We start from the raw sequence: 26,178 nt of genomic DNA on the forward strand, positions 1-26,178 counted from the left end.
TTTTTTTCTTTCATTAAAGGGAAGCAATATTACTTCAATAGGGTTGCAGTCTTTGCAAACCTTGGTACATTTGTATTTTTTAGAAAAACATGAGAGCCCTCTGGTGGCTAAAAAAGTGCTTCCATGTTCTGTGAAAATTAAATCCTTCATAGGATAGTATTGGATCAGTTTCGTTATGTTTAGACTTTGGGAAAGTTACATTAAACTATGTTAATGTTGTTCTGTTCATTCAGTTATGGATTAGTGCATTCTGTTTTAGCTACAAACACTAATATTTAATCTGACATAGGTGACATCTCTCAGACAGCTGTTTTCTTAGTTATTTTTTCATTTTATTGTATATAGTGTCTTTATATTCTGCCATTCTACTAAGGTTGGGTAAAACCCTGTCAATTACCAGCAAGGTGCCCTGAACAATGCCCAAATTGGATGCCAGAAGGTCACTTTCTCTCATGCAAGAGGAGAGGGATAACTTTTACCAGCTCTTCTTCCCTGTGCAGCATCCTTCACTATTACATGACATAATGAGTAATTTCACAATGCTCAAAAGGATTGGATTGAATTTCACAATGGACCAATGATTTTCCAAACCATAAGTGAGGCTTCCAGGGAGTACTCATGGCTGCAGCAAGATGGGCCCTTTCCCCACTTACCCTTTTCCGAGGGCAATCCCCAGCGCGCGGCATCCCTGGCGCGTGCCCGGGCGTCCCCACGACCCCGCAAGGCGCCCTTTGAAAGAGCGCCAGGAATGCCTCACGCTGAGGGGCGCGACAGCAGCAAGTTGCCAAGGCGTAAGCGCTGCTCAGCCGCACCTCTCAGTGGGAGTGCCTGACCCCAAGCGCTACTCTCCTCGAGTAGCGCGGGGCTTAAGGTAAGTGGGGAAAGGGCCATGGAAGAGGCAAGAAAGCTACATTTCACAACGGAGCTCAACTTACAGTTTTCTAAGCCAATGTAATACAAGGAAACCAAGGCTATTTTTGCATGGCACAATTACACTGGGGTTGAACTGGGATTACATATAGCTGGGCTTTTTTATCCCGGTTTCTTCCTTTGCATGGCTCTCCGCTTCTGCCCAGGAGCAGAGTTGAAATGCTCCAGTTTGCTCCGCATGAGCCGGACTTCTGTATTTACTTCAGAAGCATGTCTGAGCATTCCCAGTGTCCTGCATTCTGATTGGCTGATGTTTTTGAGTGAATGGATGTCAGGCAGGGAGATCAGTCAGCTGGGCGGGAGAAAGAAACTTGACCTGCTCCCAATTGATGTTTTTGTGTTCGTGCTTGGAATGGAAGAAATTGATCTGTGTTTTTAATGGTTTAAAGTAAGATTTTGATGTCAGAGGGAGAAAACTAGTGAATAGGTCTGCTAATTGATTTAAAATAAAGCTTGTACTGAGGAAAATATACCAAGTGATTGTTCTGATTGGCTGTTGCTTTTGAGTGACAGCTTGAATGAACGTCAGGCGGGGAGATCAGGCAGCTGGGCTCCTGATTGGTTTGTGCATGGTTCAGGCACAAGCAGGGTCACATCAGGATTTTTTAAGAAAGAACCTCCAAACTGGCGATTTTTGAAAATCCCAGGCTAAGGTAAATATCGCAGGGCAACGCTGGGGCAGACCCTGTGCAGCTTCGGGAACTGTGTGGAATTCCTGGCTGCACAGGAATATTTTCCGTGCTCACCCCAGAATATTTTGCACACCCCAGGCCTTGCAAAAACAGCCCAAGAAACATAAATACTAAGGGTGTGCCTGCAGACATTTCTCAACTGAGACAGTGCCCATATTTCCCTATTTAGTTCTTGATTGGAAATATCCAACGTGAAACTAAACAAGGAATTTAAGGTACTGTTACAGCACATCCCTAATAAATGTATTTCCTGTTTTTCAAAGTTTAGTTTTTTTGTAGTGCCCAGAATGGCACTTTCACATTTCTTTCCTGCAATGAGACGCACAACTCTCCATGTACCGACATGTCTTCCTACAGTTCACTGCAGAGGAGTAGGTGTAGATGCTAGTATTTGGGAACAGAATTATAAGATGAAAGGTAACATAATTTTTTTCTTGCTACTTAATCATTTTTAAAAGTTGTGAAAATTGATTCTGTCTGATGCATCATTTTTAGTTTTAGAGCTTCTAGATGAGAACATATCAGCCAGCACAGCATATGGACTCAAGGTAAAGTTTAAATTTTATTTGTTGTGACTACCCCCAGTAATGATCACTAGTCTTCCTTCTAGTGTTATTTTTGTGTTTTTAATTGAACTGTTTCGTAATTTGAACTGTATTTTTAATTATATTGTCAAAGGCTTTCGTGGTTGGAATCAAATGGATGTTGTGGGTTTTCCGGGCTTTCATTGTGGTCTGGTAGTTTTGCTCCTAATGTTTCACCTGCATCAGACTACACAGGGAAGCCACTGAAATCTCCAAGCACCAGGACAGTTTCAACAAAAAGGAAGAGGGTCTGAAAACCAACAAAGCCTGGCTTGTGGTACTAAAAAAACAAAACAAAAAAGCAGACACATTCAGATGCATCCACAAATGAATTCTGCCCAAGTGTTACCATTGTCCAAGGCAGCAGTCATGAACAAGACAAGGTCAAACAGCAATTGGATGACCGTTTTTGATCAGGAGACTATTTTATTTAGGCCTGATATCAGCAACAGATAGCTATCCTGGTACCTGAGGGTTCAGGACCCAGATCAAAGGCATTCATAAACTTTTATAGAGATTACAAGTGGGCGCAGTTAGCTCAGTTAATCTATCAATTTCTATGACACCAGTGAGTGCTACCTTATATGGCAAGCAGTTCCGTCTTACAAAAGCTAATTTAGCAAGGTTAATACTTATTCTGCATAGCAACTCATGTTGGACAAGAGGTGGGGGTTACTCAGAATGTTACAGAGCAAATAACTTTTCTTAGTATTGCAAAGAACAGGAGAGGCAGACATCTTCTTGGAAACTGTCATAGGATGTGGCTAACAAAAGCTAACTTGTGGTTAGGCTCAGGCACCCGTCAGCTAACGAACAGGATAGTTGACTCTGTAAGTTAAATCAAACAGAGACTCTTTTTGCTCTGACCCCCTTTTGGATTTCTGTGTCCAGATCATGCTAACACAAGCACGTGCAAATGCACCTCACCTGCCCCCACCGCACAATCACTCCATACTGTGCCATGGAGAGAAACACATCTTACTGTGACATGCCTTTGAAGATGCCAATCATAAGTGTGGGCGAAACATTAGGAGCAAAAACTGCCAGCAACATAGCCTGGAAAACCTCAACCTCCCTGTATTTTTAATTGTTTAAATATTTTAAGTTTACTTTTATGTTCACCACCTTGTGAACCCTGACAAAAATGTTTTAAATTAAATAAATAAATAAATAACTGGTGGGAAATGTTTCTTCCCTGTAATAGATAGGCTTAATGTATAGAAATTGGCAGCTGAAACTTTTCATAACATGAAGGTAAATAATTTCACCTGGTAAATAACATCCCATTAATATAGTTCCAGCTGCATAGCGATGTTAGTCTGCAGTAGAACAGCTAGAATTGAGTTCTGTAGTACCTTAAAGACCAACGAGATTTCCAGGGTCTTCCTGAGTTAAAGCTTCCTTTCTCCAATTAAGCCTCTGTTAGAAGCAGGACATGGTTTTTCTCCAGGTAGTTGGCAACTCTACTGAGAAGAGTTATATCCTTCTGATTTATTTCATATATTTTTATCCAGTTTTCATCCCGAGAAAGACTCAAAGCAGACCTAAAAATATAACTTAAACAAATTTATATGCACAGTTGATTTTTTTTAAAAGTTAACAAGACATCCATGGCTGGTATGCACCAAGTAAATATTGCTGGCCAAGGTCATGGACTATAATCCACAGGTAAAGAGCCCTCTTTCTTTTTGTCTCATGCTCAAGAGCTCATGCCCTCAGTCATGCCTGAGCTATAAACACTTCAGCAGGAGAGAGGGAGAACGTTCAACCTGGATGTTTCAAAATGGCAGTCCACTGTAAGCCCATTGACGTCAATGGACTCACAAGGATGTAACACTGTTTAGGATGACACTATACCATAGCACAATCTTGAAGATTGTTCATTTCAACATTAACCACAACAGCATTCATGTTTACACATTTTTGAAAGGTTTAGCTGTAAAGCAATAGAGACAAGACTGGAAGAATTCTGTATTATATGTGGCACCACATTGTGGCTGCATTTCTAAGAACATTTTCTAGGAATAATCACCATTTAATAAAATGTGAAGTCCTTCTAAGTTAGCCCACTTAGGATTTCTCCTTGTGTATATAATGTGAATAATGATGTTATACTTGATTTGTTTTTTCTTTAGATCCAGGAACTGCTATTTCAAGGTCAAAGTATCCCTGAAGAACTGATTGTAAAGATGCTTTTGAACAAAATTGAAACACCAGAAGTTGCTCACTTTGGTATCTGTTTTCTTCTTTATCTTGTTTATAAGCATGCCTTACCATTGTTAAGTCTGGAATTCTTTTCTCACAGGACAGTTGACCTATAGGAAGTCTAGTTTATTATAACGCAAGCAAAGCCATAAAGTAAAGATCAAGGAAAGAATATAACAGGCTGGTTACATATATCAAAGAAGCAGGCTGGTTACATATATCAAAGCAGTATTGATTTGTTACATCTAATGGTATTATGGATTCAAGAATCCCTCTCACTAACTCAAGTCCCCCTGACATTCTGCCCCCCTTAAGACCCTCCCCCACCCAGGTGATGAGGATATAGTTTGTGAAATGCTTTCACCAGGTGAGGGGTTTTCACTTTCATGTCATCAAGCCATTCATTAAACCCTTCTGGAAAGTGAGTCCGTGACACCAGGTACTGGAGACACTCCCTATAGTCCCGAGAATCCAAGATAGAAGCCACTTAGTGATGCATATCTTCTCCAATCCATTTGGGAGGGGACACAGCTAATATTGGATACCAACAGTAGGTCAGGGGTGCCTTTTTCAGCAAACTGCAATGGAACACAGGGTGTATGGCACACAAGTTTTTGGGTAATTCCAATTCAATCGCTAGAGGATTAATAACCCGTCTCAATTTGAAAGACCCAATAAACGTCTCCCAGTTTGAAACTCCCTTGCAATCCCCTAAGGTTACGGGTAGATAAATACACAAAGCCCCTGGAGGGCCTAAGTAACATACAGTTTCCCTTCCCACCACCATAAACCCCCCTCTTCTTTCAGATCATCCCCCATCTCTCTGAGTTCAGGGTCTTGGCAGCTGGCCTCTTTCAGTTCGTTCTCCAGAGATTCACCCAGTGGCAGTTTTAAGCGGTGTGAAGTGAGGGTGGCTGCTGCCTTAACTTTACTCCGAGTCGTAACTTCTAATCCCAACTGGGTTGATATGAACACCATCAAAAGGGAGGCTGTACGCAATAAGCCCCCAGGAATCCGAGGCCCTCCGGGAGTTTTTTGATAAAAAACTTAGCCCAAGGATTCATTCAGCCTGCCTCCTCATTAAAGGTAGCCATCAACTCCTTCTTTCCTCGTCAAAGCCCCTGGGGAGTGGGAGCTTGGGGTGCTGGAGCTCCTGCCCCAGCTCCAGGTGCCACTGGTTGTTGCATGGCCTGGCCACCTCCTCCAGCCCCAGGGCCCACTGGAACACCCACCATGGGGGCCATGCACAGATCCATCATCTATTGCTGCAGGAGGCAGAGGTCCCATCTCAACTCTTTGTGGCTCCGTCAGAGCAGGGCCTTTTCTCTCACTTGCCCTCTCTCCATGTACAGTGGGTCCCTTTGCTCGATCTCCAGCATCTCGCCCCCTTCAATGTCCTCTGTGTGGAGCTTCAGTATAACCCCTAGCCACAAGACCTAGTGAGAGGTGGTATGCCCCACCTGCTCCCTGGGGTAGGAGCTCAAGGCCATGGACCAAGCCCCTTGGCAGAGCCAAGTTTCTTCCGAGCTCAGTTTCTTCCACCCAAGTCAGGACCGCATCACCGTGGGTGCCTTCTAGGGTCTCCTCTCCAGGGTCCACATGGGCACTACTGACAACCCCCCTGTCCACACCTTGGTCCCCATTTTTGTCGACTGTTGCCCTGATTGTAGCCCCATTCATCATTATAGGAATGGAGAAAGGCACGGGGATCAGGGAGAACTGGCTTAATGTTAGGTCTCAGTACCTCAAGTCAATACATGAATTCTGGATTAGAAATCAGCAGCGTTTATTGATGAGGTAGGCAAGCATATACTTAGTAAAAGCCAGTTCTAACAAAGTTGACATCTACAGTCTCATATGTCCCACAAGCACACACACCCCCAACTTCCCAGAGTCAGTCTCTGAAACTGAGACTGTCCCAAGGTCAGCAACAGATAGCAGGAGAGCCACCTGGGTTGCTGCCCACAATGAGATAGCAGTTGTAATTCTTTTCTCATGGGACAGTCAACCCAGGGGAAGCCTAGTTTATTACAATGCAGGCCAAGGAATGCAGACCTTCACTACAGTGAAGGTCAAGGAAAGAATGCATAGTTGGCAGTGGTAACATATAATAGGCTGGTTACATATATCAAAGAAGCAGACTGGTTACATATATCAGAGCAGTATTGCTATGTTACATATAATGGGAACATGGATTCGAGAATGCGTCTCACTCAGATCCCCCTAACAACTATGTGTATCATTCTATAAAACCAGAATGTGTTTTACTTTTAGATTGTACGTTAGATACTTAATAGCCTTGTGGGGGAAACATAGGGTTAATTTTCCAACGGTTTACAAGTAACAATGCATCAAGTAGCATATTCAGTATAAAGCAATCAAGATGGGTAACTTAGACCCTCTTGACACCAATGCATTGCTGATGCCAATGCTGGTGTGCTAACCTCACTAGAAAGTGTTCTATGCCTACTCTGCAGTGGAGAAATATGTAAAAGAAACACTATAAATTGCTCTGGAGACCATAGCAGCCCAGTTGCAAGCCATCAAACATATAATGGCATGTTGATTACGTCTCCCTGAGAAACAGATGCAAACATCCAATAAATGCCTTCTAATGTGTCCACTTCCCCATGTGGTCAAAGCACACTTTTCTGGGTTTGCCTGGAACTGGAACATCATCCAAAGTTGGTAAAAGGTACAACGTGTACAAGGGAGACCTGAGAATCCAACCAAAGTTTCAGATCCAGCAGCACGCCCAAGTAACTATAGCTGCCATATTGAGGACCCTGGTATATTGCAATAGCCTGTTCATAATTGGGTGAACACCATTCTTTTAATTTCTGCCACTTATTTTTTTAAAAAAATATATTGATAATGCACACATTTGTTGTTGTTACATGTCCATTTAGTAGCTGAATCAATTTAATGTAGTTTATGTTGTTTTCAAAAATACATGTTTAATAGGATTTTTTTTTGCAGGCTATGTTCTCTGTGATTTTCCGTCACTTTCTGAGGAATACATGACTATAACAGAACAGATAGAAATAATTAGAAATTTTAAATTAAAACCAGATTTCTTGATTAATATTAAGGTAATGTCAGTTTTGATAATTTCTTAGTCAATCTTAAACATCATTCTGGACATGTAATTACTATTGTGTAGGAGTAAAGTAGTTCCTTTCTATATTTACATTGCCTTTAAAAGCTTAGATGCTTTTTTATGATCCTCTTTCTATAATATTGACATTGTTCGTTTAATCAGTTACTTAGTTCCCAGGCAACATTTCTCCCAAACCACTGCATTCTCATTTTCCCCAAGCACAATTCGGATATTTTATATTGTGGGTTTGTAACTATTTTATAGCTTGTAGCACATTAATAGTGCAGTATTTTAATATGTGGATTGCCAAATCACAAATTCTTCTCCTCATCCCACCTTACATATACCATTACCTTTTCTAAAATGTTATCCCTCTTCTATAAAGCTCCAGAATTGAAACTAGCAAATTGGTTGTCAATTTTGCTTTAATTCCCCCACTGATTGCTTTATTCTGTCCCATCAAAAGATGAAAATGCTGTTCTGTGTTGTTTGGAGGAAGTGACAGGAGTGTGCTTCTCTGTAGAAAAAAAACCTCCTGATATTAAAGTGGCCACTGTGAATAAAACCACTTGTGTCTCTGGAATCCCTTGGGCCTCTGAGAATTCTTCCCCACTAATGTTTTTTTTTTAATGGAACCCCCAATTTTTCCAGAATAGCCACCACAAAATGCCTGTATCTGTGGAATTCCTTGGGCAATCATAGTGGTTTTAATGGCATTCTGCTAGGGATTATTTTCCACTGATCAGTTTTTCAAAACTCAAACTTTCCAATTTCATCATTTTTTCTGGTCCTCTAAGATAGCTACCACCTCCTTTCAATACAAAGAAGGTCCAGGAAATGAGTACAAATCAATTCAACATTGAGGTTCTACTTGAGCTGTGGAGGTTTATCTGGAGAACCAGATCAGCTTGTGCACTCCAACACATGCCAGCTGGGTGCCCTTGGGCTAGTCACAGTTCTTTGGAGCTCTCTCAGCCTCACCCACCTCACAGGGTGTTTGTTGTGAGGGGGGAAGGGAAAGGAGATTGTAAGCCCCTTTGAGTCTCCAACAGGAGAGAAAGAGGGGATATAAATCCAAACTCCTCCTCCTCCTCCTCCTCCTCCTCCTCTTCTTTCTTTTTTCCCCTTTCTGTCAGACATGGTAGAGTCCTGATAATTTTGGATATCCCTTTGGAAAAAGGTGTTCCATTTCATGGGGACTACATATTGCAAAATAATCAGTGAATCAGTCTAGCAGTTATATGGTGTTAGCAAAAAGGTCCCTTTGTTATTGTCTTGAAGTGGTCTATGACACTTTTCTTAGGCCGTTTCCGCATGGCAGCTGGGAGACGCTGGGACCGTCCGCACGGACGGTCCCGGGAAGAGGCGGGCAGCCGGCGCCGCGGAGTGCCGGGCGCCAAGATGAGCCTGCCATTGTCCCTGGGCCTCCGGCGCGTCGCGGAGGCCTGGGGACACGCCCCCCTGGCCCTGCGCGCCTGCTCAAGCGGCGCAGGGCAGGGGGGTAGGTCCCTGCGGCCTCGGCGATGCACCGGAGGCCCAGGGACAAGGTGAGTGCCGGGTGGGGGAGTCGGGTGAAGCCGCTGCCTTTCGCTCGGCAGCGGCTTCACTGCGGCGTTTCCCCAAAAAGAGCGCTAGGAAGCGCTCTGGGGAAACACCTGCTCCAGGCCGGGCGGGCGGCGCGAGGGCGGCGCGGCTGCGCTGCAGCTGCGCCCCTCGTGCAAATGGCGGCCTGGAGACGGTGTTTTTACCGTCTCCAGGCCGTCATTTTCTGCCCGTGCGGAAACGGCCTTACATTCTGAAAATGCTGGTATTCTTTAATTTTACAGAGGTATAACAGCCCAATTCAAATAGGGGAGGTGAATCCAGTTGAGAAGGCAGCACAGGGCTATGGAGACGAATTTGCCCCCTCCATTGGTGCAAGGGGTACCTGCCCCAGTGGAGAGGGCAAAGGTGCCAGTAGGTGGCAACACCTCAACTCCACACCAGTGGAAGCTGGAAGTCTGGACTGCTGTGGAGCTGTATTGTTGTCCTGACTGGATGCCAGCATGGGGGGAAGGGCATGCCAGAGTGTTGCGGGGGATGGAGCCAACATTAGTCAACTTCCATCTTGGATTTGTAGGCAGTTGTCCTGCAGTCTGGGCCCTAGAGAAGGCTTTCTGGAATGGGGGAGGGGTTATCTCCCCCCCCCCCACTCTGCCAGAGAGCTTTCTGGAGGTGGCAGGGCGTCGCCACAGTGGCACTGTCCCCAGCCTCCAGGGGCTCTTGATTGGGCTGCCAGTGTGAGATCAACAAATGGCCTTGGGTTCTACAAGGAGCTAAGGTTCTTAAGTTTACTAGGAGAGAAAAGCCTTGATTAGATTCAGTTTCCAAGACAAAAACAAATTATATTTGTTATTAAAAATATAGATCTACAGAAATTGGGTACTGTGATCCTGATAATAACCATTTAGCGAATTAATATTGTATTTAAGGAACTTTGTGCTTTGTACCTTTATAGTTCTTGAACCATTAAGTACTCACCATTGTTGGGGACCAGTATAGTTCATATACCTTTGAATTTCTACTGTGACATTCTTGTTGTTATATGTAAATAACAATACTTTTATTTTTAAATTAGTGTCCTGACTATGATTTGTGCCAAAGACTCTCTGGACAAAGACAACTTTATACAACAGGACAAATATTTCAGAGAGATGAATGGGATCCTGAAATTATTGAAAAGCGGAGGAAAAAGAAGAAGTCGCCAAATAAATCCAAGGAAGAAGAGGAGGAAGCAGAAGAAGAGGAGGAAGAAGAAGATGAGGCAGTTGAGGTAGATCAGTTGAACAGGAAGCATGAAGAATACTGTGAGAAACTTAGTCATTCAGAAACAGATTGTGGAATATGCTTTCCTCAGTTCTGTTTGTAACTGAAGACAAAATCTATTTCTCAATAAAGACAAGGATAAAAATATTCAAACAAAATGTCATATATTTTCCCAATAAAATGAAGTTGCCATGCAAATGGTTAAATATCTAATGAACATATACAATGAATTTATAACCATGAGTGTGGTCAATTACACTATGGATGATGTGGAATAATTTTTCTCTTTCCCATGTAAATTATTCCAGTTAATACTAGATGAGATAAATACTCTGTCTTAAAAAAATATTTAAGAACATAAGAACAAGCCAGCTGGATCAGACCAGAGTCCATCTAGTCCAACTCTCTGCTACTCGCAGTGGCCCACCAGGTGCCTTTGGGAGCTCACAGGATGTGAAAGCAATGGCCTTCTGCGGCTGTTTCTCCTAAGCACCTGGTCTAAGGCATTTGCAATCTCAGATCAAAGAGGATCAAGATTGGTAGCCATAAATCGACTTCTCCTCCATAAATCTGTCCAAGCCCCTTTTAAAGCTATCCAGGTTAGTGGCCATCACCACCTCCTGTGGCAGCATATTCCAAACACCAATCACACGTTGCGTGAAGAAGTGTTTCCTTTTATTAGTCCTAATTCTTCCCCCCAGCATTTTCAATGGATGCCCCCTGGTTCTAGTATTGTGAGAAAGAGAGAAAAATTTCTCTCTGTCAGCATTTCCTCCCCATGCATAATTTTGGAGACTTCAATCATATCCCCCCTCAGGCGTCTCCTCTCCAAACTAAAAGAGGTCCCAAGCTCTGCAGCCTCCTCGCATAAGGAAGGTGCTCCAGTCCCTCAATCATCCTTGTTGCCCTTCTCTGCACTTTTTCTATCTCTTCGATATCCTTTTTTTGAGATGTGGTATTGAGAGACTGGACACAGTACTCCAAGTGCGGTCGCACCACTGCTTTATATAAGGACATGACAATCTTTGCAGTTTTATTATCAATTCCTTTCCTAATTATCCCCAGCATAGAGTTTGCCTTTTTCACAGCTGCCATGCATTGAGTTGACATTCCCATGGAACTATCATCTAAGATGCCCAAATCCCTTTCCTGGTCTGTGACTGATAGCACTGACCCCTGTAGTGTGTATGTGAAGTTTGGATTTTTTGCCCCTATATGCATCACTTTACATTTAGCTACATTGAACTGCATTTGCCATTTCTTAGCCCAATCACCTAATTTATCAAGGTCCGCTTGGAGCTCTTCGCAATCCTTTGTGGTTCTCACCACTCTACATAATTTGGTATCATTTGCAAAGTTGGCCACCACGCTACCCACCCCTACTTCCAGGTCATTTATGAAAATATTTATTTAACAACAAATATTTATTTAACAATTATTTAACAATCCCACCTTTTTTGCATTCAGGGGAGTCAAAATAGTTTAAAAAATTGTGCTGTGCCAGTTGGGGCACACTAAGTTGTTAAAAAACTAACAACAAAATAACTACAACCAGAAACAGTAAAACATTTATTAATCCCATGAAAGCAGGCATCAGCTAAACAAATTAGCTTCCTTCAAGAGCTCTCTTAAACAGAACTGATATGTAGCGTATCCTGAAGGTAGGTGCCTTCCCAACCTTTTCTGGAAGGTAATTCCAAATGGAGTGTTCCACCATGGTAATACCCATGATCTGAAAGTCTTGGATGAGGGAACAGCCAGAAGAAATTTCTGGGAAGTCTGAAGCTATAGCACAGGTTCATACCAATAGATATGGTCAGGGGCGTAACGAGGCAGCCCTGGGCAAACTGTAGCCCTGGGCAAAACCTGAGTTGGATGCTCCCCCCCCCCCCCGCATGGGCGGCCACTCCACCACGACCAAATTTTTTTTGCACCAGGACATTGGTGCCAGCAGGGGGTGCATCTTTAGACATATCAGCACGGAAATTTCAGCATATCATCAGGAGACTGTCCTTATGCTACTCCCCAAGTCTGGTGAGGTTTGGTTCAAGGAGTCCAAAGTTATGGACTCCCAAAGTAGTGCCCCATCCCCCATTGTTTCCAATGGGAGATAATAGGAGATGGCGGCTACAGATTTCAGGGTCCATAACTTTGGCCCCCCTGACCCAAACTGCACCAAACCTGGGGGGTATCATCAGGAGCAGTCTCCTGAACAATCAAAGGGGATTTTGAGACTGTGCAATTCCAGAAATGTGCCCCCCTCAGCCTGCAACCCCCATTGACAGCAATACAGAAAACTCAATGCAGAACAAAGATTCTTGGGCAAATTTCTGGGATGTTCCTGAAGGGGGCGCATTTTTGGATGTATTGGCACCAAAATTTCAGGTTATCATCTGGAAACTGTCCTGATGGGACCCCCCATGTTTGGTGCAGTTTGGTTTAGGGGGTCCAAAGTTATGGACCCTCAAAGGGAGTAAGTACCCCATCCCACATTCTTTGCTAAGGAGAAGGGAGATACCCTTTTGAGGGTCCATAACTTTGGACTCCCTGAACCAAACTGCACCAAACAGAAGAATACCATCACAACAGTCTCAGATGATGCAGAGGGCCCTGAAATTTTAGTGATGATACGATCCAAGGAATGCCCTCACTACAAGAACATCCACTGAAATTGGCCCAAGAATCTTTATTCTACATTGAACCCTACTCCATACTAATCTGTCAATGGGGATTACAGGCACTGAAAGAACACATTTCTGAAAACACAATCTCAAGAGCACTTTCAGGGTCTCATCAACAGACTTCACTAATGATACCCGCCAAGTTTGGTGGGTTTGGTTCAGGAGGGCCAGAGTTATGGACCTCAAAGAGCTGTGGCCTTCATCTCCACTGTAGCTCCCATTGGAAACAATGGGGGATAGGGGCACCCCCTTTGGGAGTCCATAACTTTGGACTCCCTGAACCAAACCTCACCAAACTTGGGGGGTAGCATAAGAACAGTCTCCTGATGATACCCTGCTATCCTAAAAACTGCGCCCCCTGCAGGCCAAAAATTGAAAACCACTAAAAATACCCAAAAACGAACCCAGCATTTTGATGCCCCCCACAAGGTGATGCCCTGGGCAGCTGCACACCTTGCCCAATGGGAATTACGTCAGTGTATATGGTCCTTAAGGTATGTGGGTTGCAAGTCATGAAGTGCTTTAAAGAATCTGTATCTTGAGTTGAATTCAGAAGCAGGAAACCAATGGAACTCTTATAAAAATAGGTATGATTCAGTCAAATCTACATGCTCTATTCAACAGACAAGCAGGTTTACGAATTCACCTTTCCAGATTTTTCCTTTAAGGACATGTTGTGATATAGCTATGTAGGGCTGCAAAGGGAAGAGAAGAGAAGTTTAATTCTTTCACATTGTCATGATTCCCCAATCTGAGCTGGAACTCTGCACAACTGTAATTGTGTTCTAAAAGATGCTGGAAACACCTAGCCATAGATCTCCCAATATCTTGTCTGTTTTGACACTTGACTGTTGAACTCATATCCCTATGATGAAGGCTTAGGGTTAGTTATGAACCTTAAGGCTTCTGAGTTGAGTTCTCATTATGTCTGACTGCAGGCTATGACTATATCAGCCTTGACTAGCAACAGTACAATAGGATCCAGATCTCCCTGTCACCTTAACTGATGGTTAACTGAGGGCTGGCACAGTACTCATCAGACTGTTTTTGGAGATTTTTTTAAAAAATTACAGAGTAGTGTTTTTCTGCATACCAAGGAAATCTCTCCTTAACATGCAAAATCCCCTACCATGTCTGTCAGTGATCCCATTTCACTGGTTATTTAACCATCAAGGTTGCTATTAGAGGGAGACAATGATGATCATGAAGCTAAGTAAGAATCTTTTTCCTTTCAGGCAGCAACAGATCAGTATATGCTGACAGAAATTTTACCTCATTTAGTTCAGAGACCAGAAGATTTTTTAGAAAACGTACAACAAAAAATCGAAGTTTACAGGGATACTGTGTTACATCCTTTAGAGGTAAGAACAAAATAGGTATTGGATCCAGCAGAGAAGGGGGGTGGGGGCTTCAACTTTCTTCCACTGCAGAGCACCAGCTCCTCCCCTCATGCTCCTCTCTGGCACTCCAGGACCAGAATTTTGGGGGGTATATTTTGGGTGTAGTGTTAGGGGAAAGGCAAGAAGGCTCTGCTCCACTCTCAAAAATCCCTTTTGCTAGTGGAAATTTACAGTGGTTTCAAGCCAGTGGCATACCGCCTATAGGGTAGCCCATATCCCCAGGTGCATACCTTTCGGTCATATGGAAGGCGCCAAGCACCAGCCAGGCCCCCACAGCCAGCCTCTCACATGATGCGATGACCCGGCCAGTGGCCAGTGGTTTCCCCCATGCTGGGTGCACCGGCAGGGGAGGGGCCTTTAGTACCATGGGAGAGGCTGGACATGCCAGCCCAATCCCCCCACTGAGGTATCACGCCGGCATCTGAGGCCAGGCCCAGCTGCATGGCAGGGAGGCCTCTGCTGCGGCGCCATGCCCCCCCCCCCCTCCGCCTCCCAACAGCCAGCTTCTGCCCTCCCATGGCCTCCCAGGAAGCCGGGAGGGCTTGGACAAGTGCCAGCTGCAGTGCCTGTCCAAGTTATCCACCCACACTCACGTTAACAACACCACTACAGCCAAATACTATCAAACCAGTTTACAAACCACACTATCACCTTGGACTACTAAACATTTGTCGGGTTTTGCATATGAACATCACATTGCTTACTATGGAGACAAGTTTATTGCTCTCGGCCTCCGATCACCCTGTGCTTGGTGTCGTGCTCTGAAGTGGTGGGATGAGTCCCCAGGAATCTGCTGCAGTAGCGGTACAGTCCAGCTCCCTGCCCTTCAACCCTACCCTGTACTTCTTCACAGCCTTCTCACTCATCAGCATCCAATGGCAGAACACTTCCTTTCTGCATTCCAAAAATACAATGGCTGCTTCCAAATGACGTCTTTTGGAGCCCACCAGGTGAAAGAGAGCAATAACACACTGAAGAAGAAGAAGAAGAAGAGTTTGGGTTTATATCCCCCCTTTCTATCCTGTAGGAGACTCAAAGGGGCTTACAATCTCCTTACCCTTCCCCTCTCACAACAAACACCCTGTGAGGTGGGTGGGGCTGAGAGAGCTCCGAAAACCTGTGACTAGCCCAAGGTCACCCAGCTGGTGTGTGTGGGAGTACACAGGCTAATCTGAATTCCCCAGATAAGCCTCCACAACTCAAGCGGGAGAGCTGGGAATCAAACCCGGTTCCTCCAGATCAGAGTGCACCTGCTCTTAGCCACTGCTCTTAGCCACTACACCACTTTTGCATTTGGAAAAGACAACTACAGGAAGCTGCTGCAAAATAATGTGAAAACAAACCCATCAGTCCACAGACAGGCTGTGAGGAAATATGCTGCATGTCACCCCAAAGTTCACAAACAGGCAGTAAAGAAGTATGCTGAATGTCACCCCGAAATTCATAGAGAGGCGTAGTGAAGCACGGGTGCCCTGCTAGTATTGTATAAATTAGCCTTCAATTATACCACTAGTCAGGATAAAATGAGTTTTGCTTCTTTCCATTCTCAAAGTAGGAATGAAATCAACAAAAAAGAGATAGGATTGTATACCATCACAACTAGATCCCCCAAAGTAAGGTACCCTTTTCTGCAGCAAGCCTTCTTTACACATGCCAGCCCAATTATGGATTATGGAGAAACCTTAAGTATTCTTGGTGCTTATCAAACTGTGACAAATGTAGGATCATTGTTCCCATTACTAATTTCCTTCCATTTTGTAGTGGTCTTATGTTCAGATAGTCTGTTTTGTAGAGGTAGTTCTCTATTTACTATTTACCAAATATTGCTACATATATATGCTTTTGTGCCCTGAATAGAAAGCTTGCACCTTCTTTATGCTTTGGATGTATTTTTTGTATAAAGTTTTGCTCTAACATTAAATGAGTCATTCAATATGAAATTAACAAAGCTGATCCCCTGGACCCTGCTTCTTCATATCTGCTTGACTGTTCAGGTTGCAAGTTCTATGTGAAACTGACAAAGCTGATTCTCTTCATCGTGCTAGTTTGTATCTCTGCCTGAATGTTAAGATCTCAAGTTCTACGTGAAATTAACAAACCTGTATCAATGAATCTGGCTTGTGTCTCTGCTTTAACATTACATTACTAATGTGATATAACAAAAATATGGTTTTTTTAAAGGGGGAGGAGAAAATGGGTGAAACAAAGGTTGGGCAACTACACATGGGTGTGGATAAGGTCCATGAGTTTTTGAACCAATATGATCTGTCTGCATTATCATCAAGACACTTGAAGAGTAGTCTTAAGTTCATATGTTTTTGCCAAGTATGATATATTGCAACTAAAGTTTTATAGGCATTATTAATATAGATGTCTGTTTCTAAAAGTGAATCCAATTGCACAAACCATTTTCAAATGTCTAACAATTGTAAGTTTTGCCATTAGATTTCGTAGGAATAGAATCAGGTCAGATGCAGTATTTTCCCAATCACTGTACTGATTTTAAAAGCATTATGTCTTTAAAATGTTCAGGAATTAATGGCTGAGCAAGATTCCCAGTATCTTATTGAACTTGATGGGAATAAATCTTCAGATGAACTCTTTACAGTAAGTACACAGAATAAAATGCATATTACAAAGAAACCTGGTTTATTCTTATAGCCCATTCTGCAATTTCAAGAATATCTGTGTTTAAAATAATGGTTGTGCAAATTTGTAAGAGCCATGGCTTTATTTAATGCCAATGAACATTGTACAATTCCATAATAATACACTTGTAGCTTTATCCACAAATTGAGTCCATGTGATTTGCTTGAACAGCAAGCTAGTTCAAAAATTAGTTACACATTAGTCAGATACACAAATCTTCATTGAAATGGTTTCTAGGTCAGGCTGATCATCTCAGTCTTTTGATAGATGGAGATAAATATGTTATCAAGAATGTTTTCATACTTATAAGGTTTAATTTCAGTGTCTGAATAAAAATATTTTACCAGTAAATATATGAAACATATGGATAATTCCATTGGTCCACCATCTAAGCTCAATATGGTCTTTGACAGGCAACAACTATCTAGGGTCTCAGCTGGAGATGTTTGTCACCCTTGCTATTTAAGGTCCAGTAAAAAGAGATGCCAGCCAGAGATTCAGCCAGGGGGACTCTGCATGCAAAGCATGTACTTTACCAAAGAGATATGGTCTCTTCTCTTTTCAGTGACTAGAGTGAATTATTATGTTTGAGAAGTGGTGTCCAAAAGTGTTTTGTTATGTATGCAGAGATTTTAATTTTATTCTTATAAATGTGATACAAAAATATGCTCTTTTCTAAAGTTTCATGAAGATGCTTGCACATATCTGCTATACAAGGTTCTCTCTTCCATACTTAAACGGGGAGGGGTGCAGTTCCACCCAATTGGAAAAACATACGTGCAGAGAAAACGCAACCATGCATTGAAATGAATCCCTTATGAGTACACATCACACCTGCAGCAGATTACAAATTTGAAGCACTACTAGACTATAAGCTAAAATTATTGATAGTTTTGAATTACACTGAAGCAAGTTTCCCATGCTTTTGCTGACTCTATGTTTTATAGCATACAATCCTTACTAATTCAGTCATTAAATGGTAATGTATTCAATATGCTGTTGTTTATTTAGTCAGTAATAGCCCATCTTCAGTCCATGGGTCTGAGAAATGGAGCTCTTATAACCAGACTTCAAAGCGCAGAAGAAGAAATTATGGAAGGACTGGAATCGGTAAGCCTGATACTTGCTTGTGTTGTGATTCAGTGATAGTGTGTGTCTGCAAGAATGGCATTGCTATTACAGACCTAAGAAAATGATCTCGTGTTTTAAATGCTGATGTACAGCACCAATGAAAGAATAGGATCAAGGAGGATGAGTTGATCCTGATTTGTCAGCTTACCACAGTTTATTGTTTTCTGTCATTTAATTTTTATTCCATGTATGTGCTGTCTTTCCAAAGCAAATAGTTTAAAACTGTATTGTCCAAGGCTTTCGTGGCTGGTGGTAGCTGGTTGTTCTGGGTTTTAAAACTACCAGATCGCAGCCACACAGCCTGAAAAACCCACAAGAGCTAATTTAGTTCTTTACTCCATTTTGATTTTCTCCTTCTTATGGTCTGTAAGTTCAATTCATGAGTGTTGGAAATTGTGTGAAGGTAAATTTCTGATCATTTTTTTAATGTAGCACAATTTACTCATGCTTTAATTGTTGTTCTGGCAAACAGGATGAAATTTTTCGGACTCTTGCAGCTTACAAACTTGTAGCCCCTAGATATAGATGGCGGCGCAGCAGGTGGGGACGAGCATGTCCTGTGGCTTTAAAAGATGGTAGAATTGTTATGGGATCACCAGATTTTGCAGTCAGGTAAGACAGACTTAAGCTTGCCTTAATATGAATTCTTCCCCTCTAAAACTATAGTACTATATCTCCATTTTCTTTTTAGTTTCTTAGGTAAGATGTACACACTGTCAACCGAGGAAGCCCTGAACACATTCATGCTGAATCCTCGTCCCTTCCTACTACCACCTATGCCACTTCCACCTTGTAAAGTCTTAATCATTGGACCTCCATTTTCTGGGAGGTCAACCCTGTGTCAGGCAATTGCAAACTACTATACAGGAAAGGTAAATATAAATAAATTTGTGTTATTAACTTCTAAGAATGAAGATTCGTTTGGGTAGCCATGTTTGTCTAAAGCAACAGAAAGAAATTTTAGTCCAGTGACATCTTTAAGACCAATACAGTTTTATTCTTGGTATAAGCTTTTGGGTACATGTTATCTGAAAAAGTATGCACACACATGAAAGCTTGTACCAAGAATAAAACTTTGTTGGTCTTAAAGGGGCCACTTGACTTAAACTATTTGTGCAAGAATCAGATTTTAAAATATTTTTATTTAATGAAAATAATGTCAGGCATGCCCAAGATGCCCAAGATCAAACACTCAAATAATATACCTTTCCCAAACAATCACTCTCTGGTTATAATGCACAGAGGTAATGTTGTGACCTAGAGCCTCTGTGAAGGGAGGGTCTATAACAGAGCTCTTGTGTGTGCGTTCTGGAACAATATCAAGACCAGCTTAGGGATGTAGGGTATGCAGCAGGTATGAAAAAATGGAAAAGGTTATTATCCCTTTGGAGAGCAACGCTTAAAGAAATCATGGACTTTAATTATGTGAGGAACAAATGAAATTCCCTTAGACTGAGGGCTTCAAACTTAATTCCTGTACTGCAGGTTAAAAAAAGGAGCCCTGAACCTTAAATAATTCTTGCTAGTCCGATCTATTCTGATGCTGAATTATTGCTGCTAATATGATCCCTTCCTTCCTCAAACTGTACTGGATTTTTTCTTTTTTTTGTGCTGAGGAATTAACTTTCAGTCTTCCAGAACTTTCTTTTACCCACAATCTGAACTTTTTTACCTATTTTACCTATTGACCAGACAGAGCTCCTGAAATTTGGACTGAGGTTTAATGAGCAGAAGGTGGATCACCCACTCACGCACGCACTTATGTACAAACATATCCATCCTTTTATAAGATTTAATTTTCAAACACTTTCCTTAGGTTCTTGATATGGATGTTCTGCTTAAGAGCCATTTGGAAGAAGCAAGGTTAGAACTCATAGAGCAGACTCGTTCAGACGCAACAGCAGCAGGCATTGCCAAAGTGAAAGAAAAAATTGAAATGGAACGACTATTCAGAGAAGAATGTAAGGAGGTTTCATAGTCGTTTATTGTATCCTGAGATACTTAGTACTGTGGGCCACATTGAAAAGATACAATTTCAGCATTCTTCCCAAAGGGAAGTGAAATATTATTATACTAAAGCACAATTATTCATAATTTAAGAAGCCTAAATCATGCATGATGTAGTAACAATATCAAAGGCATTTAATGCATGCAACTGATGGAAGAATATGCACCAGGTAATCTTCATCCATGTGTCCAAAAAGTGCCATGAGGCAGAAACAAATCTAACAAACATAAATTCATATATTAACATAAAAATAAAATTATAAACATGAATATAATAAAAAGAAACAATAGCTCAGACATTCTACTTATTGTATTTTTTAAATTTTAATTCTATACCAAAATTCAAGAATGGTGAACTGGCCACTCTACATAAAAAGAAAAGGAAAGGAAAGATAAAAAACATAAAATACAGAGTGCCCATACAGTGACATTATATAGATAAGATCAGTTTAAAAGAACAAAGAATCTAACTTCCTCTCATCTTGCATTTACCTTGTTACATATACTTTCCAAATTACTAATCCCCTTAACTTTTATACCAAATTTTCTTAATATTTATCCCATCTTTTAAAAACTAGATAACCCTTTAATGTGTGTGTTCCACTAGTGTGTTCCACTAAAATGAGATATCATATATATATATGAGATATCATATATATATATAAAAATCATCTCTTAGGGGTGCATTTCAGTCGAACTGTGAGAGGTATTGTGTACTTGCCACATCTGTGACAGTTGGAACCATGGTATGGTTCCACAATAGCGCCATCTGATGGACATCAACAGCAACACACTTTGCCTGCAAGGGAATGGAATGAAAGGAACAGGGTCTGCCATCTGGACATGGGTCACCCACCCTAACAGAGGAAGGGGAACGTTAGGAAGGGAGGGGGCGGGGTGCCATGCAAGGGGACGGGAGAGAGGGAGGGGAGAGAGGGGCTGTTCGCTTTCCCTTTTCTTTCTTTTCTACTTCACCAGACTGAAGCCATAGCAGCGCGTGGCCGGGCACGCTAGTATATATAAAAATCTATCAGTGCGTTTTCTGCTGACAGGTAATCTCCCAAACTACTGGACCGATTGCTTTGAAATTTTCACACAACATCGCATTCGCGTGCGGCCAGGTTTCCCTACTGTTTCCACACCTCCTGTTGTGTATATGTCACAACTGTGCCAGTTATTGTGTACATGCCACACATGTGACAGTTGGAACCACAGTTCTGTTCCGCAACAGCGCTATCTGCTTGCCGTCAAAGCACACCCTCTGATACAAGGGAAACAACCATGCCTTCCTTGAAAACTTCTGCCATCTGGAGTGAAAAAAATGGGGCCCGCCATCTGGACATGGCTCACCCACCCTAGCGGAGGAAGGGGAAGGTGAGGGAGGGTCCAGGGGTTTGCTGGACCAAATGCTCTGAAATTTGAACACAACGTAGCTCATGCCTCCCAGCGTGTTTTAAGCTAGGTAATTCACCTGCAAGGGAAGGGAGTGAAAGAGACAGGGTCCGCCACCTGGACAAGGCCCACCCACCCTAGCAGAGGAAGGGGAACGTTAGGGAGGGACGGGGTGGGTGCCATGCAAGGGAATGGGAGAGAGCGAGGGGAGTGAGGGACCCCTTTCCCCTTCCCTCCCTTGCAAGCATTGTTCAATGACACATGTTTGAACCGTTCGCTTCCCCTTTTCTTTCTTTTCCACTTCAGCAGACTGAGCCATAGCAACACATGACCAGGCCCCTTTTATAAACATATATTCTTCCTCTTTTCATTCTGACTGTTGCATACCCCCATATTATATCAAGCCAGTTATTTGTGCATTTATAGTTACCCCAAACTCCTTTGTCTTTCCCCAATTTACCTGCTTACTTTCCTGTCTAACCTTCCTAACTCTCCTACTAATCCATTTATTTCCTTGATGTTTTATTAGACAAATCAGTATGAGAATGAAGTAGCTAATACTTTCAGGTTGTCTGAAGGTGTTTTTTTGTTTGTTCTTACTGAAGAACTTTTTCAGTCTTGGTTATCTGTGATCTTCTGGTAGGCCCCATTGAAAATAAAACTCAATGCATCTATCAATAACCATTAAAAGGATATTTTCTCCTTCAGCGCATCTGTAAGGAATCTATTCCTTTCTCTTCAGTAATATTTCCTTGGGAAATTCTTTCAACATGATTAATCCTTGACATCGCAACTGCATTTTTTTTGTAGTGCATGTGAAGAATCTCCTCTTTAAATTATCTTTGTGTTAAATACATCATACGATCTTGTGGGAGGTTCTTGTTTTTAGCTGCTATTGACAGTACACAATAAATTTTATCCACTATAGATTCTATTCCTCCAATAGGGGAAAGGCATAAATTTTGCCAGTTCTGGAATAAAGTCTTTTCTAAAGTCTTCTCCTTCTTTCTCTAACATACCTTGTGTTCTCAACATGCATTCTCTCTGTTTAAGGTCTAGCCAAAGTACTTTCTCTTTAGAGTTGTTTTAAATTATGTGACTGCTGCTGGTTTTAAGAGTGTTAAATTGTGTTGTTGAGTTTGCTGTCGGAGAACAGCCATGTTGGAAGCCGCCTCGAGCCCCTTGGGGAAGAGGCGGCCTACAAGTTCGAAATATAAATAAATAAAATAAATAGGTGAGGGAATTCGTTCTGATTCACTTCAGTCTTGGTCTCCAAGGTCTTAGATTTCTCATTCATCTTTATTAAATCAACAATAAGTCCTTTAATTTCCTTTTTTATCTCAATGATCTCCCCCACCACTTTGTCTATATGGTCCACTTTTGATTTCATATCCAACATGTCTGTTTGCATAGAGATTAACACTGTTGGAATTGGCTCTGGATTTGAAGTATCCAAACCTGTTCTGGGTCTTGTTAGTAATTTTGACTTTAATGCAGTTCTATAAATTCTTAGTACAGTTCTATAAGTTCACCAGAAGATGTCCTTATTGACTCAGTATTATTCAGTCCAATCTTCCTGTGTACCCATCTCCTCATCTGGCATTCCAACAATTCACAAACACCAAGGAGGACTTTATTTTCAGATGCGGTATGTATCATTTGCTGCACTTCTCACATTGCCACCCACTTTGAAAAGTCACTTGACAGCTTATGGCTTTTCAGCTCCTTTGAAGTTTCCCCTTCAGACTGACAAAATGGCAGTTCCCCCAGGGACAGTGATGCAGTTCAGTTAGCAGTTAACAGGCACACAGACAGTACTCATCTTTAAGCCAAACCAAAACTCACACTGGTTGAAACATAAGCTGTCAGGCGAGATGTTCCTGTAATCTCATTTCTGTTCTTCACGTTTCTTCGTCAAATATGGCTTCAGCATTTGGCTTCAGCAGCAAGCTGCTACTGTTCTCAGTGTTGAGGTTTATTTATGGGTCTTTTATACCGCTCTACCCCTGGAGGGCTTTGAGCGGTGTACAACATAACTTCCTCTACACAGTGTACAATAACCCATATAAACAACCCCATTAAAATTAGATTAAAACACAGTGATAAAATTAACAAAGATGACGTCCCGCAATACCCCAATTAAAACCCTCCCAGAGGGGGGAAGCAAAACAAGAAGTGGGTCCCATAGATGATCATGGGAACTCCGAACTGGAGGAATAAAAGGGGGGCACTCTCAGCGACTGGACACTCTAAAAGCCTGGCAGAACAACTCAGTCTTACAGGCCCTGCGGAATTCACCAAGGTCCCGCAGGGCCCAGGCAGCTGGAGGGAGAGTGTTCCACCAGGCAGGGGCCAGGGCTGAAAAGGTCCTGGCCCGAGTGGAGGTCAGTCGCATCATTGACTGTGTTTCAGTGTGTTTCAGTGTGCTTTGATGGGCAACAAAAACAGGGTCACTGGCAATATTCCAGTTCCTCTCATCTCTCCTATCCACCCTGTTGAAGTGTAAGTTCTCCTCATCGTTGTTTAATTAACAAAGCTGCTTTGCCTGAAACTTATATTGCGAGCAGAAAAAACACCAGGGCTGTCTCTCCTTGGGAGAGCAGGCAGCATGAATGGTGACCAAACCAGAAACCTCCTGCTAATTGTCTTCTTGAAGGCTTTCATGGCCAGAATCAACTAGGCATGGTGGGTTTTCCAAACTGTGTGGCTGTGGTCTGGTAGTTTTTGCTCCTAACATTATACCCATCTTCAGAGGCATGTCACAGTAAGAAGTGTTTCTCTCCAAGGCACACTATTAATTCTGCTAATTAACTATTACTTCAATCCTAAACAGAGGATGCAGTCCAAACCCACTTAAAATAGTAGCATCATAGCACATTTTGAGATCACATCAGTGTTACCCAAATAGGTATGCATTCTGGGGGTCTAATGTACAAAGCATTGTTTACATGCTTAAGACCCAACAGGTATCAATCAGATTTGGCATCTTCTCTTATGTGTACCATAGTCCCGATTCAGGGCAGCACTCTGAAAAGAATGATAGTGAATAAAAGCTCAAATAAGAAAAATATTTATTCCCCATAGAGAATGGGAGAATGGAATAACAAGAATGGCAGTAAAACAATTTTATATGGGAAACAAATCAAAACCTATACATAAGTCTGCCTATCTATAAACTATAGGGCTCTTATGGGAAGACCTGCGGGAAGGTGGACCAGCTGGCAGTAAGACAAGTCAAGGGTGCTGTTGGGAAATAAAAGGGAGAAATAAAGCATAGAATGCTTCTGGTGATGTAGCCAAAGGATCTTTAGAGGTTAACAACAAAGGGGAGTCGTCCTCATAGATGTCACCAGAAGACAAAGAATTAAATAGTAAAGCAAGCTTTCTGGGGCAGGGGGTTCCAGAGCCTGGATTCATTAGCTAAAAATAACTGTCCCAAATCAGCACTTGTGAGGACACAGAGCAAGGATCCAACCGATGATGACTAAAGTCACAAGTAGCTTCATAAGGACTGCAGTCATTTTTCAGTGCCTGGCTAGGAGCCATTTAGGACTTTTAAATTAATTAGTTGAATATCAGATTGAACACACTCTAAGCCAGATTTGGGTAACTTCTGATTACTTATTATTTATCTACTAACCAAAGTGTGTTAGAAGTCCAGACAGATATTTTCCATTATTAAAAAATTGCTCATTAAATAAGGGAAAATAGCCAAATGTAAATAAATAATCCATATGTAAATTAGTAATCTCTTACAGTTGCACTAGGTGCCGAAGAGTTGACTGGTGATAAAGAATTAGAGGACTTTGAAGAAAGTTTCCAAGTTGATGAAGAAAGTTCATCTGAACAACCTAGTGCTGCAACATCTAGAAGTCAAAGAAGTCAAAGTATAGTAATTTGTTTCTCTACTACTACATACTCTATCAGAGATGAGCTGACTTGCAGCTTATCTGTTTTACTCTTTCTTTAAACCATAGTCTAGTGGCAAGGTCTGCCACATCCAGTAACAAAACATCTATGAAGTCCTGAATGGTGTGAGAATTGAATATCTAAACAGTGATGTCTTGCTGTATTTCACATCATCCCTACTGGTAACCACTGACAGGACTGACTTTCAGCTCCTTACATCAAATTCAAATGTCTATGATAGAATAGTTCTTTGATTAACAGGTCAATCGTGCACAGTTTCTCCAGTCTAAATCCATAGATTTCACTGGGCTCTGACTGCAATAAATTTGCATAGGATTGCTCTGCAAATTATCCTTTTACTTAAAAATGCAGTTTACTACATATATATATTAATCAGTTGAGGGCCCTGATTTATAAAAAAGATCTAGAGCACCTACAGAAATAGAGAAATCTTGCCATATAGAAACTTAAACCTTACCATATAGTTACACCTTGTCTTTGAGAATTAACAACATATGATGTTAATCTGATGAAAAAGCTAGTTTATCTTCATGGTATTATTATGTACAGTTTCATATGGATTTTTTAAATTCAGCTTTGACATGGAGAAAAAGGGTGCAGCTCTTTTCAAAAAGTGTTCCAAGTGCATAGTGAAGATGGCGCAGAACAACAGCAATGCAAATTGGCTTCTTT

At 41.9% G+C, this 26,178-nt stretch overlaps 1 protein-coding gene across 8 annotated transcripts in view; it reads left to right on the top strand.

The window, feature by feature from the left end:
• The window catches only part of AK9 (adenylate kinase 9), a 94,378-nt gene that overhangs the window by 4,141 nt on the left and 64,059 nt on the right, over window positions 1-26,178 (top strand). For 7 of the 8 annotated variants that reach the window (XM_048492898.1, XM_048492906.1, XM_048492913.1 and 4 more), the window contains exons 4-14: window positions 2,118-2,170; window positions 4,342-4,438; window positions 7,391-7,503; window positions 10,129-10,323; window positions 14,233-14,358; window positions 16,930-17,004; window positions 18,058-18,156; window positions 18,650-18,789; window positions 18,869-19,049; window positions 19,994-20,138; window positions 25,335-25,463. In XM_048492898.1, coding sequence (XP_048348855.1) covers window positions 2,118-2,170; window positions 4,342-4,438; window positions 7,391-7,503; window positions 10,129-10,323; window positions 14,233-14,358; window positions 16,930-17,004; window positions 18,058-18,156; window positions 18,650-18,789; window positions 18,869-19,049; window positions 19,994-20,138; window positions 25,335-25,463 — 1,353 coding nt within the window. Of the gene's footprint in view, window positions 1-2,117; window positions 2,171-4,341; window positions 4,439-7,390; window positions 7,504-10,128; window positions 10,324-14,232; window positions 14,359-16,929; window positions 17,005-18,057; window positions 18,157-18,649; window positions 18,790-18,868; window positions 19,050-19,993; window positions 20,139-25,334; window positions 25,464-26,178 lie in introns of those variants that run through there. The other variant, XM_048492920.1, reaches the window with a different exon arrangement.

The sequence above is a fragment of the Sphaerodactylus townsendi genome, linkage group LG01 (assembly GCF_021028975.2).
Source record: "Sphaerodactylus townsendi isolate TG3544 linkage group LG01, MPM_Stown_v2.3, whole genome shotgun sequence".
NCBI classification, from domain to species: Eukaryota; Metazoa; Chordata; class Lepidosauria; order Squamata; family Sphaerodactylidae; genus Sphaerodactylus; species Sphaerodactylus townsendi.